This window comes from Uloborus diversus, chromosome 1, assembly GCF_026930045.1.
Source record: "Uloborus diversus isolate 005 chromosome 1, Udiv.v.3.1, whole genome shotgun sequence".
Taxonomy (NCBI): domain Eukaryota; kingdom Metazoa; phylum Arthropoda; class Arachnida; order Araneae; family Uloboridae; genus Uloborus; species Uloborus diversus.
The window spans coordinates 271926945-271941026 of NC_072731.1; the positions used below are offsets into that span (position 1 = coordinate 271926945).

General features: G+C 36.1%; 1 protein-coding gene across 1 annotated transcript in view; it reads left to right on the forward strand.

Moving 5' to 3' along the window:
* Positions 1 to 14082, forward strand: part of LOC129220789 (uncharacterized) — a 39019-nt gene that overhangs the window by 7566 nt on the left and 17371 nt on the right. The window contains exons 2-3 of the mRNA XM_054855223.1: positions 4311 to 4634; positions 11156 to 11294. Of these exons, the coding sequence (XP_054711198.1) occupies positions 4311 to 4634; positions 11156 to 11294 (463 nt within the window). The remainder of the gene's footprint in view (positions 1 to 4310; positions 4635 to 11155; positions 11295 to 14082) is intronic.

Sequence of the window (14082 nt, forward strand, 5' to 3'; positions counted from 1 at the left end):
TAGTATCTTGCCCCAATCCCCTATTCACAAAATTTCCAAGAAAAGGGATGAAAAACGTTAAGCAATTGTCCCTGGAACTGGTCTTACTACAAAAATTGCCAAAGCAAAACGACAATTGAAACTTGCTTCTGTGCAAAAATTTCGACATATCAAGGATTTCGAAAAATAAATTTCGAGATAACTATGGAAAATACATAGGGGTTTTTATAGAAAATTCTGGGGAAAATTTTTGTTTCGAGACATCAAGGGTTTCGAGATAAGGAGGTTCGAGATATTCAAGGTTTGACTGTATATTGATACCCTAAAAGTTGTCTCAAAACCTGCATATGGTAGGGTGTACGCAACTATTAAATTTCAAGGTCTAAGGTCACAAAAATCATTTTTTTGCGCTTTTTTTTTGTAAATATCTCATTGCCTATGGTTTTTTTGCTGTTTGTATTTATTATCAATATTGTAGAATACGAAATTCTCTACAAAGTTTGTTTAAAAAAATTTTTTTATACGGTGAACCGTTTTCGAGATGGTGGGCGGAGAGCGCGCGGTCACGGGATCACTTCAGGTCGACCGGTGCCTCCGGTCGAAAACGCGCCACGTATGGTTGATGCACTATCGATAAATCCATGATTGTAAATATTTGTCAATTTTTATTAACTTTTATGTTTTATCATTTTTTTCCTAACCTATCCACTTTTTTTCCCGCATTAATTCACTTAACAACACTTACCTGCCCACGTAATTGCAGAATTGTTAATGAAAATATAGGAATTATATTTGAATTTAAACCTAATTAATATTAATAACTTCTTACATGTTGAAAAAAAGAAACAAAAAAATAAGTATTAATATTTTTATTAAAAAATATCATTCAATACATTTATTATTATTAAAAGTAAAAAAATGGAATTAAATAGTACAAAAACTACAATTTATAATTTTAATCATATTCATCCTCTTCATCTGGCTGCAGGTAAATTTGAAAATGGTCTTCAATATCGTCTTCAACGACATTTGTCTCGAGTTCTTCCATGATTTCGGGGTCAAAGGTTCCATGTTCTTTAATCCATTACCCGCTGGTGTTGCATTGACGCAATGGTTATAATAAATATCCATAGAAATTGAACTAGTAGTCTAATTTTTTTATCGATTGCTAATTTGAATTTATGAATATTAGTAGAAATATGTTAAATAAAAAAATTGCTTTAAATTTCTTTTTTTATGTATGATAAAAATTGTTTCTCTCACATTGTTTTTTTGACTAAATTTGTGATGCAGTTTTCTGTCAGAAAAAATAAAAATAAAAAAACGTTTTGGTTTAGATATGAAATACTTTTAGTCAAGGTCACTTTTTATCAGATTACTCCTCAAAGAAACTGCTTTTGCTGGGGAGGAGGGGGAAGTAAAAACTGGCGACGCAACGTCAGCGAAAAAGGGGTAGACCGACTGTCTGTCTCAATTGCTTTAGGGTAGAACTATATTTCATTTTTATTCTGCGTGTTTTGATTGTGGAAGCTTTTTTTTTTTCGTCTCTGCCTTTCGAAATGCCCAGAAAAAGATATCTAACTTTGGAAGAAGCATTGGAACAGATTTTCGAACAAAACATAGATGATGATGATAATGAAAATGAAGAAACTGATATTGTTGTTGTACCACCAGAAATAACAGAAGCTAGTGATGAAGAAGAAGGCAATGACAACATTTTAAATAATGATAATGAAGTTTCACCGGGCGATACTGCATGTGAAGTTGAAGTCCACGTAAAAAAAAAGTTCAATAATTCCAAATTCCCTAGTAAAAAAACTAAAAAACGAAAAACAGAAGATTGGTGATGGACAAAAAAGGAACCAATTGATAGGTATCAACCAAAAAATGAACAGGTCCCCATTCAAGCTGTAAGACACACTCTAGAAGGTAAAGCTAGTGTTGATATTTTTAATCTCTTTTTGATTCCGATGTTTTATCACATCTTGTAGAACAAACAAATTTGTATGCCCAGCAAAAACGATGGAATGACAACGCTGTTGTGACTATGGGTTCAACCTATGGTAAAATTGAGCCTGTCAAAAACGTTTCTCGCTATTCCAGAAACCAGAAGAAGATTTCTGTTCCTCAACCTTGTATAATTGAGCAATACAACATGAAAATGGGGGGTGTTGATTTGTGTGACAAATTACAGAGAGTCCGAGGGAAAAAATGGTGGTGGCCAATATTCCCCAATTATATTGATGTTGCATTGGAAACTTTCAAGACTATCGAAAGAAGAAAATAGAAAGTCACTATTGGATTTTAGGCGAGAGGTTGCACTTCATCTTTTACAGACCCCTTATGATAGTGACATGAAAAAGAAAAGTCCAGCTACAGGACGGCCAAGCAAATTCAGCTTACTAATGCCTGTATCGGGGGGACATTTTATCGTAAGGTCGACAGACCATAAAAGACTACGCTGCAAGAATTGCCACAGCCAAACTTTTTGTCGCTGCAATGTGTGTAAGGTTGCTCTTCATCACGATTGCAGCGAAGCTTTTCATGTGTAACTATAAAAAATCGATGTTTCCTCAAAATTTAAATTTTCTAAAATGCATTTATGTGCTTCTTTTACATAAATTTCAGTTTCTTCTAAAGTGCTCGGCATGGTTAAGAACCATAACTAAGATTATAAACATTTCCTGTGTATAAAAAGCATTGAAACTACTGAATAATTTCTGATAAAACTACTTGGCATCAATACTCCTTTTCCGCTGACGTTGCGTCAACGCAACACCCTATATTTGTAAAAGTAAATGCATTTTTGTTCTTTTTTAAGCATATTACTATTATATAGGTTCAGAATGATAACTTTTATGATTTTTATCCAAAAAAAAAAACTATTTCGAGTTTCGGCGGTTAATGGGTTAATGTCGCTCTGATATGGTAGAGCATCGAGACAAGCTTGCCCATTACATTGGCCACAAGCTAAAGAGCACTGCAAGCCCGCTTTCCTGCATCCGCATCGCGAACCACAACCACTCTTGCAGTTGCAGAAAATTGTATTTAGCAAATCTTTTAAACCCCGAACTCATGGAAGAACTCGAGACAAATGTCTTTGAAGACGATAATGAAGACCAGTTTGAAATTTACCTGCAGCCAGATGAAGAGGATGAATATGATTAAAATTATAAATTGTAGTTTTTGTACTCTTTAATTCCATTTTTTTACTTTTAATAATAATAAATGTATTGAATGATATTTTTAATAAAAAGATTAATACTTGTTTTTTTGTTTCTTTTTTCAACATGTAAGAAGTTATTAATATTAATTAGGTTTAAATTCAAATATAATTCCTATATTTTCATTAACAATTCTGCAATTACATGGGCAGGTAAGTGTTGTTAAGTGAATTAATGCTGGAAAAAAAGTGGATAGGTTAGGAAAAAAATGATAAAACATAAAAGTTAATAAAAATTGACAAATATTTACAATCATGGATTTATCGATAGTGCATCAACCATATGTGGCGCGTTTTCGACCGGAGGCACCGGTCGACCTGAAGTGATCCCGTGACCGCGCGATCTCCGCCCTCCATCTCGAAAACGGCTCACCGTATAAAAAAATTTTTTAAACAAACTTTGTAGAGAATTTTGTATTCTACGATATTGATAATAAATACAAACAGCAAAAAAACCATAGGAAGTGAGATATTTACAAAAAAAAGCGCAAAAAAAAAAAAAAAAAAACGATTTTTGTGACCTTTGACCTTGAAATTTAATAGTTGCGTACACCCTACCATATGTAGGTTTTGAGACAACTTTTAGGGTGTCAATATACAAGTATTCACAGACTTACAGCTGGGGATCTCTAATTCCGAGGTGAACTTACTATAATGACTGGACTATACCTCATTCGACCCTCGAGTAAAGAGGTCGTGAAATTTCGTCCGAAAATTTAATGCACGCATCGTGCATGACATTTTTGACGTGACGTAACGTAATTTTTGACGTAATAATAGCAAACCGAATGGCTCTCACAAAATGTTCGTTTTGGCCACGATTTCACATCCAACGTGATCGCATCGAGCGAGTTCGCCCGTATATTTTTTGGCACGATAGATCATCATTTATCGGTCGCAGGTGACGGATCGATCCGAAAGGGAGCGATCTCCCGGAGTCGAGACGAACGGAGGCTTCTCCCTTCGCCGTACGGTTGTTTATTTCACACGGCCCGACAGGGGAACATCGGACATGCGTAAAAGAAACAGCCTGCGTGTGGGGAGACGGCCTCCGTCGGCGAATCCCGGCGTAAATGTCGAACGGGAGACTGAACATTCTGTTTTGCAGGTGACGGACGCGGGCGACCTGCGGCGGCTGTCCATCGACGCGTTCCAGGAGCTGCTGGAGGAGGCCAGCACCTTCGAGCGGCCGGAGGAGTACCGCGAGAGCCGGCTGCTGCGGCGCCTGCGGGAGGAGGCGGGGCCGCCCGAGGACGAGGAGGCCGCCAAGGGGCTGCCCCAGGCGCACTCCCTGCAGGACCTGGCCTACCCCCCCATCGTGGACCCCCGGGACATCCCGCTGCCGGACGAGGCCCCCCGCCCGGAGGACCGACGGAGCAAGTTCTACGTCGACTACAACGACGTCGACACCACCGTCACCTTCCCCCTCAAGGTGGGTGCCGTCCTCCCCTTCCCCGTACGGTCGTTTATTTTGCACGGACTCCTGCCGAATGCTCCACTTTTTTAAAAAAATCCTCATTTCTGCTTTAATAGTGCTTAATCAATGTTTAGCATGTGAATTTATATTATAAAAATGAATATTATAATACCTTTCTGTATTAATGTTGTACAGGGTTCGTACGGGTCATGGAAATCCTGGAAAGTCATGGAAAGAAAATAAGAAAATTTCAGACCTGGAAAAGTCATGGAAAATTGAAATTTTCACTGAAGGTCATGGAAATTTATTTCAAGTCATGGAAAAATGTCCTGGACAAAGAGAAAGTAACAGTATCTAAAAGAGCATTAGAAATCTTGAGTGATATAACAATATAACACATAAAAGCTATTAAAAGTGGAGAATTGAACGATCTTAAAATCAAATCTGAATTTTGAAATCTCATTGCATTCACTTCTGTCACAGCCACTTGCCTTTATTTGCCAGGTGATTTTACTGCTTGAGCATAACTCATTTTGAATTTACTATTATTTTCAACATTTCTTATGTTTTATATTCTGTAGTAGTGAACTTGCACTTTCCTGATTGTGCCACATCCACTCAAAAAACGCAATTCAATTGCATCAAAGCTGGTTTCCATCATCCTTAAAAACTTTATTGTTAAATTTATCAGAATTTATCTTAATTTGTTGAAGGTTTTAGAGAATAAAGATCTTTATTCAGGCAATAGAAGACAGAAAAAGGGGAATTCTAATACTCTAAACATTAGTGCCCTACATACGGCCTGCTAAACTAATCCATACGGCCCACTGCTACGCTCAATGTCAGGACTCGAACGTTATGTTCTGGAATTTCTGGACCTATTAATTTATTTGCATTTGAAAATGTGCAAATAAATAAACAAAGCAAGTACTTGTGAATCTGAAGATTTTTTCAGTACTGAATGTTTTTTTTACACAAATATCTGGTTTTGAAACATAAAGAAACTATGTGGCTTTACTTTACAGAACCAAAATGCTGTCAAGTTATGTGGATGATTAAATGCACTGTTGACACTAAAAGGTAACGTTTGAAGCAAATTTATTGAAATTTAGTTGATGCTAATTCAACCTTTGTCCCATTCATTATCAGTCTGCCTGTCTATAACAAACATATTAGACATTTAAGCATCATCATATTCGATTCACTGCATTTTTACTTTACTTAAATTTATATGATGAAGGCAAATAAGAATAGTTTCGTTTTTTAAGTGTAAACTGATATTTTTTCCGCTATGAGTAAGTGCTTCAATGAGGCAAAGGCATTCATGTAGAAGTTTTGCTAATGCTCATTTCCAGAAATTGGCAAGTTTTATATTAAATAGTGCTATTCTCTTCGTATAACAAGGTCATGAACATTTTTATTGAAGTCATGAAAAAGTCTTGGAAAAGTCATGGATTTTTTTAATCGAAATAGAGTATGAACCCTGGTTGTATTAATACATCATAAATATAATACATAACTTTTTGGTTATTTTTGATGATAAATGAACACCGTTACTTTGATTAATATAATTTTTTTATTGAAAATATAGCAGTTGAAAAAAAAAAATTTCAAAAACATCCGAATATGATATTTTCAAAATAAATATGGGATATATATCGACTCGTATATGGATGCCCCCGTTGCCGAATTGATGAACTCCACTTTTAAAAAAAAATCCTCATTTCTGCTTTAATAGTGCTTAATCAATGATAAAAATGAATATAATACAAAAAATGAATATTATATTACCTTTCTGTATTAATGTTGTACACATGATAAATATAATACATAACTTTTTGGTTATTTTTGATGATAAATGAACACTGTTACTTTGATTAATATAATTTGTATCTGGAAAATACAGTAGTTGAAAAAACAATAAATTTCAAAAATATCAAAATATCATGATATTTTCAAAATAAATATGGGATATATATCGACTGATATATGGATGCTTCCGTTGCCAAATCGATCGACTACACTTTTTTTTAAAAAAAAATCCTCATTTCTGCTTTAACAGTGCTTAATCAATGTTTAGCATGTAAATTTATGTTAAACTTTTGATTCGGTACATTTCTGACCCTGCGATGGCAGAAAATGTAACATGAGGGCCCATTCACTCCTATGGAAAACACCATCTTCTTCATCCCTTTTCTCAACTTTTTGTTTTATGGAGTTTATTGATTTGGCAAGTGAAGCATCCATGTATGAGTCGATACATATCACAATATTTATTTTGAAAATATCATGCTATTTTTATATTTTCGCTATTCATTTTTTTCAACTACGGTGTTTTCAATGTAAAAATTATATTAATATTGTTCATTTATTTTTAAAAATAACCAAAAAGTGATGTACTCTATTTTTATGATGTATTAATACATCATCAATGTAACAAAGTAACATAATATTCCTTTTTTATTTTTTATACATAAAATGATTAGTACAGTAACCCCTCGTTATATCGCGCTTTTCGGGGGACAAAGAAAAAGAGCGATATATCCGAAAGCGCGATATGACGGAGGGCATTAAAAATAGTTATGTCTAACACACAAGTAAATTGGCATTCGTTCTTTTTGACATTAGTTTCTGATGGTTTCGATGTGGGTACTATCACACCTATTGAAATGTAAACAAGATTGAAATTTAAGTAAATTTTCACCGTCGGAAAGTTAAGATCATCGAATGGCGAACGAAGACGATCTTTCTGAGCTACCGCGAAATAAGAATGAGCGTTCCTATTCCGAGCAGGTTTTCTAATCCGTTTTGCTTGCTGTAGAAAGGATGTGAAAAGTAGAAGAAACCAGATTTGTTTCCAGGAAACTGGTCCACCCGTCCAGATCATTATTCCCTTCTTTGATGCAAATCCTGGTTTGTGCAACCAAGTACAAATCTTTTCTGTACTAAAAGAAGGGCGTATGTTCTCTTCTACATGGGCTACTATGACACTTGCTTGATGTCTCTCACTCCTTGTAAAGGTAGTGTATCAATACAAAAGACGTCAAGTAGTTTGCAGACTATCTTAAACTGAAATATACTGTGCGGGTATGTACATTTGGATGACGGGAATTGCTGCTGCTTTTCCAGCGAATTCAGAAGAATTGCTTCCTCATTGACAAAATAGAGAAGAAAGAGACCTTCTCTGTGCAATACCATATGTTTTCAGAAATGGTCTCAAACTTAAAGCAAAGTTTTTTTCTTATTTTAGGCTTTAATATTTCGGGAGACAGGAGAAAAGAGCGATATAATGAGGGGCGACTGTAATGTAACAATATTAAGGGGGCCCAATATAATAGTAAACGTTGGTCAGAAAAAAAGAAAATTGTCTTATGACTAATGCATATTTTTTATTTCTGTATCATATAACTGTGTAAATGCATCTAACAGAAGAAAATGAATAAAACAGCTACTGCTAAATGAATGCCATTAAAATGGATAAAAATGTAAATTGAGACATTAGACATAAATAATGAAAGAAACCTTAATTTTATGTCTACAAATTGTAGTAGTATATTTTGAAGACTTTAATTTGTGCCGATCGAAAACATCGGATAATGTATCAAAATATCCGATATTTTCGAACCCCGCTCGTCATTGATTTTCAATAGTGTAAGGCTTTTAAAAGAACTTCAAATTTGCCTCTCCATTCTAGATCATTTTTAATTGTAGTTGCTCGTCATACCGAAAGTACCGTGGTCGAAAAATGGCCATTTCTGCCTCCCCGATATCCCGAATGTTTGCATTCCCCCGCCATCGAAAGTCCTCGGGAAAAGTACCCGGTTTATCGTGTGCTTTTTCGTAAAACGATGTACCTCACATACTCGCGTGAGAGTCGAGAAATTCATTTTTAAAAAATGAGGTTCAAAATTGGCGCAGGTTTGTAGTTTTGGCCGTGCCACTGACAAAAACCGGCCAAAACTGGATTTAAGGGGTACCTCAAAAATGATGAAACAATCAAAAAAAAAATTTATTGCTTATTTCAAAACTAAAAACTATTATGAACACAGGGGAAAAGTTTCATCACTTTAGTTCAAATATTTAATGAGTTATGAGTGGTTTTAGGCTGTGCTCGCTATGTGTTCTTAAGCAAAAGAAAAACTTCAAATTGCTTTTTCTCGATGATGGTTTTTTTGTGTTTTCATGTCATTAGAATCCCTAAGGATTTTTTTCTATTAAAGATACAGCTTTAAAGTAACACTTTTTGCAATTGGGATAACATATTTGACAAAACTGTGCATTGGATAAGCATTTTATAAATGACACAAATATTTAGAGATTGTTAAACCTTTAAAAACCAATTTAAAAAAAAAAAAACTTTGATTTTTTACATAATTAATCTCAGAAAATTTTCTAATCAACTCATAATCAAATGAATGCACAGATTTTTAGAGATGATTATAGTGATCATTTAGCAAAAAACTTTTTTTAAATGAGTGCAAAAATAAAAAAGCCTTAGAGATTTTTAAAAATTGAAATTTGTCTCAATTTTTTGAATTTTTAAAAAAAGTAGGCAATATTTTTCAATTTTTAAAATAAATTGTTGATTACGAAATAAGTATGCATGTTATGATATCAAAGAAATATAACATTTACTTAAATTAAAAAAAAGTGATCGTAAGGTACTTAACCACCCTAGAGCTGGCCAAAACTGTATAGTATAAAAGCACACTAGTATGTGAATACTTACAGTTTGTATGCATACTATTGCACATTTTAATGCATTGATTAAAAGAAATAGGATGTGTGTCTATCATCATTGAAATCATTTTTTTAAATTGATTTATTGATTAAATGCAACATTAAAAATGATTCACAACGAAGGTAAGTGGACGCTCATTTATCAGGAATACTAAACTGCTTACAATATAAACTAATAGCTATTCTTCACAAAACTTGTAACATGTATTCAATGTATTAAAAAATAAGTAACTTTGATTAAATTTGAAATTTATTTTGTGCATATAGAACTTTGAAGCAAGTATGTATTGTGCTGTTTGAAACATGACTTGACTAACCGTTAGAAACAGTCATTTATTATTTATATGGAGAGATCGGACAACGCTATCCGCCATGTTTAGTCCGAGTGTCGTCGGCTCGAAGTTCTGCGCCGTGTGAATTTCTAGCTTTTCCACGGAATATAGGACATTAAATCTTTCAAGTACAGACTTTTTTTTTCTTTTCGTATTTTCATTAAACGGAGCCTGTTCAAAGTCTGGATACCCGGCGCCCATCGTTTCGTATCGTCGTAGCGCTTACAGAGAAAAAAATTGTTCATAAAGGTAGAAAACAAATAGATATTTGTGATCCGCACATTTCCTTTTCATAATATCAAAACTAGCTTCTAATTTTTTCGATACAACGTACAGTGGTATTTGGGGCATTGCGATCTACGGGGAGTGAGCATCTTTGGACGTAAGATGGCCGCCGCTCTGGAGTTGTCCGATCTCTACGTATTTAGGATCTCTGGTACTGGATACGAGCAGAGGTAAAATAGTTGGAAAGAATAGGCTCCGGTGAGGGTCTAAATTTGCTCGTTTTTGGCTCCGAAACTGCGACGGCGTATTCCTTGGAATTTGAAACTTTGGCACACTCTTCGCTCTGTGAATGCATCCAGTTGGGCGATACTGCAATGCAATGGCGAGGCTTTTCTGGTGCCAAACTGGGGCCCATGCCATAGACTGATAATAAGTGTAGACCGAGTATGGCAACCCTTTTGCTGCTCATAAACTAAACCATGTGACTGGTGGGTATCCTAGCAACGGCGGGCGTCGATCGTAGCAGACGATCAACGAGAAATAAAATAAATAGAATTGATGGAACGCGGAAGAATGGTCTTTTATGGAGTCCGATTTGTAAATTTGTTATTGTAAAGGTGCAAATATTTTGTTAATATAGTGAGTTTATCGTTTAGATAGTATTGTGCATTTTCTTTAGTCAATTTCAATAACCCTCTGAGCAATTAAAGAAGCGAGCACCCGAAAAGAATCGGCAAACGATAAGATTTTTACCTACAATTTTAATTTAAGATACCGATCAGTACATTTTTCCGTTAACGCGAAACGTTTACGCCGACGCTGACGTAGTAGTTCCAAAAGAAATTAAAGTAACTGAAAACTGCGATCAAAAACAAATGACTAATGTCAAAATAATGCATAACTAAAAGAAAAGCAGTTCAATCATCTCTGCACCTTGGGAAAAAAATTATAATAAAAACACATTACGTCTTAAAATACATGCCGAGTGCCAAATTATAGATAATCCTGCCAACTGGCAACCATGCTGCCAAAGTTTTTGCCAAGCCTCCCACCACATGATGTATCCATGAACTAATTTTTTCATCAGCAAGTCTGGAAAAGCTTTGTCTACTCTTATTATTAGTCTATGGTCCGAATGAGCATCGGTTGATTATCGTGAAGTTCAGTTACAGGGGCAAAAGTAAGTGTAGAGATGTTTGCAGAAATTCCATTTCTAACAGTCCGTCTCTTCCTCCGCAGTTTGTGTCCAGCATGGACGAGCCTGTGGATGAGCAGCTCAAGCGGCAGATGAGCTTCCCCATGGTGCCCTGGCCCAACAGGCCCTTCGAAGTCAGGTCCTTCTTCAGCTCCATGCCCCTGGAGACAGACCCCACACGAGGTGAGTCCCCAGAGTCATGTAGGCCATTTCACGAGTCTTGAAACGGATCTTCAGAATGAGCTTAAACTGCCCTGTGTATTAAAGCTCTGCTAATGGGAGCGTTCCGTTTCGACCTGCAAGACCTTTATTTTCACGACCTAGTCCTAGATGCATAACTTCCAATTGCAAAATTGTTCAAAATCAGATGCAGAGTTGAGGTGGCGAAAGTTTCAGGTAAAAATAAAAATGAGCCAACAAATACAAAATTTATTTTTTTATACAGCCAGGGCGGGATTTAGGGGCGGGCAGGCGGGGCTACTGCCCCGGGGGCCTCCACTCCAAAGGGGCCCCCACAATAAAATGTTTACAAAATATCCTAACTTTCACGGGTCGAAAATATCGGATATATACATATATATCAAAGTATTCGAATATATATCAAAGTATCGGATATTTTCGAAAACACGATCTTTTCGAACCCTGATTAGGGGCCTCCACTCCTTCGTTGCCCCGGGGCCTCCACACTTCCGAATCCGGCCCTGTATACAGCCCCCAGGTCCCCCAACTTATGTTTAGGGAAATAATCTCCATCGAAAACAATTACTGACCCATTAGACTTGACATTCGCGCGACCAAAACTCGAGGAGACATTCCATTTTAAAGTTTTGGGACCATACAGAAGATGAGATTGGAACTCATCTCCCTTTCAGAAGAATGACAGGTCGTGAAAGTAAGAGAAACAAAGTACTTATATTTTTCATTGCTATTCAAAAATCAATGCAAATGTTATGCCGTGATACGCAAAAATGCACTACAAAACCTGGAACAATTTGGAAAACTGCACTCTATGCACACACATAATTTTAAACACTTGTTAAGAGCTATATTTTCCCCCAAAAGGTGTTATTGATGGCTAGCGAAAAGTGGTATAAGTCACAAAAAGCTGCGTTTCATCTGTCGGTGAATATGGGTCGAACTCATTGTCGGCAAAAGCCATTATTTTGGTTCTCGGAGAGATCCGTAAAAAAGCTTGAAAAGCACTTTTCAGATGCAAAGAGCAAGTTTAAAAAAGCCCTCCGTTCTGCCTCGCAAGTACAAAAACTGTTAGGTTAATTTAACTTTGAAACCGTTTTTCATCTTTCCATCTTCATGCAGAGCTTTTAAATGAAAATGAGCATCCAACAGTTAAAAACAAATACCGGGCCCCTGTGGAATATGTAGCTTTTATGCGAATCATAATGCTAGCAGGACTGCGGGATAATTCACTTTATTTCGATCGCGAAACATTTTCGAATGACAATACACATATACGGGGTGTTCCGTTTTAACCTGCAAGACTTTTTGCAACCGTTAGCCCTAGATGTATACTTCCAATTGCAAAAATGTTCAAAATCAGATGCAGAGTTAAGATAGCGAAAGTTTGAAGTAAAAATTAAAATGAGTCAAAAAATATGAAGTTTAACTTTTTATACGGGCCCCAGGTGCCCTAACTTATATTCAGGGAAATAATCTCCATTGAAAAGTAATTCCAACACAAAACATTTGTTGGCAAAAGCCATTTTTTTGGTTCTTGGAGAGATTCGTTGAAAAGCCTGAATGTATTTTAAATTGTTTAAAACTTACCTGTAAATTCAAACCTATCCTAGAAAAACAGATTCCTGGTTTTAAAAGACGTAAATTATCCGGCGAATGTATAGAAATCCCCAAGCGAATGTATAGAAATCCCCAAGTGTGTAGGAATCCCCCTGCAGTGGAAGCGTGCTGGGCCCATAACCCTTGTCGGCCCTCGGGAAAAGGACCGACGGATGCGGAATGGTGAGTTCGGGAGAAATGAAGCTACGGAAACTGAATTTCAATTTAAATAACATTTTATTTAAAACATATGTATAAGTATAAATAGGAAAAGCAAACATTCAACATTTATAAAATCAAATCCCCATAACATGGGTGCAAGACCTTCCGTCTCGGGACGGTTTTTCGTCTCGGACAAAATTTCCGAGACGGAGGTCGGGACGGAAAGAAATTCGATGACTGTCCTTCAGTTTTTACTTTTTTTAAAAAAAATGAGTGTTTGAAAGATATGCTTTAATATAACTAGACCTTTCCATAACCACGAATTTACATCAACATTCTATCGATTTTCTGCCATGGGCTTGTTTTGTTTTCAACGAGCTTTTGAAGGAGTGACTTTTAGACTCGCGCCGGAGTTGCTCGCTATTCTCGCTAATTTTTCGAATTGATTGCCTTTTGTTTCTATTTTTCACTTGCTATTTTCGATCATCCTTTTGCTTTTTTTCTCATTTGCGTTTTTTTTTTTTTTTTTTTGCAAACTCGCATAAATGAAATTTATGTGCGCTCTTAAATTGTGTTAGAGTTGAATCTGAATCATCGATTGAGAGTGATTGCTAACGGGATGAAATGTTTACGCCACATCAAAGGGTGTCCACATACCAGATAAAAAGGGAACTGTCAGGGATTTTGAAGATTTCAATGAGCATGCAAATTCTGGAAAGAATTGGAGGCAAATTTCAAGCTGGTTTGCAGGGCTCCCAAATGGTCCGCTTTTCCCGCCAAAGTCCGTTTTTTAGGGTTAAGTCCGCTTTAGACCGCTTTTTAACATTTTGGTCCGATTAGTCCGCTTTTATATTGTTTTTACTTAAAAATCAGATTTTAAAAGTTTTCCATTGTGTTAAAAGATACTGTACACCCAAACACGCGGCCGCGGCGCCTTAACCTGACTTTCCCGTATTATTTCGCTTCAGATTGACGTCATTACTCCTCCTTCAACCGCTGCAGCATGGAAATCCAT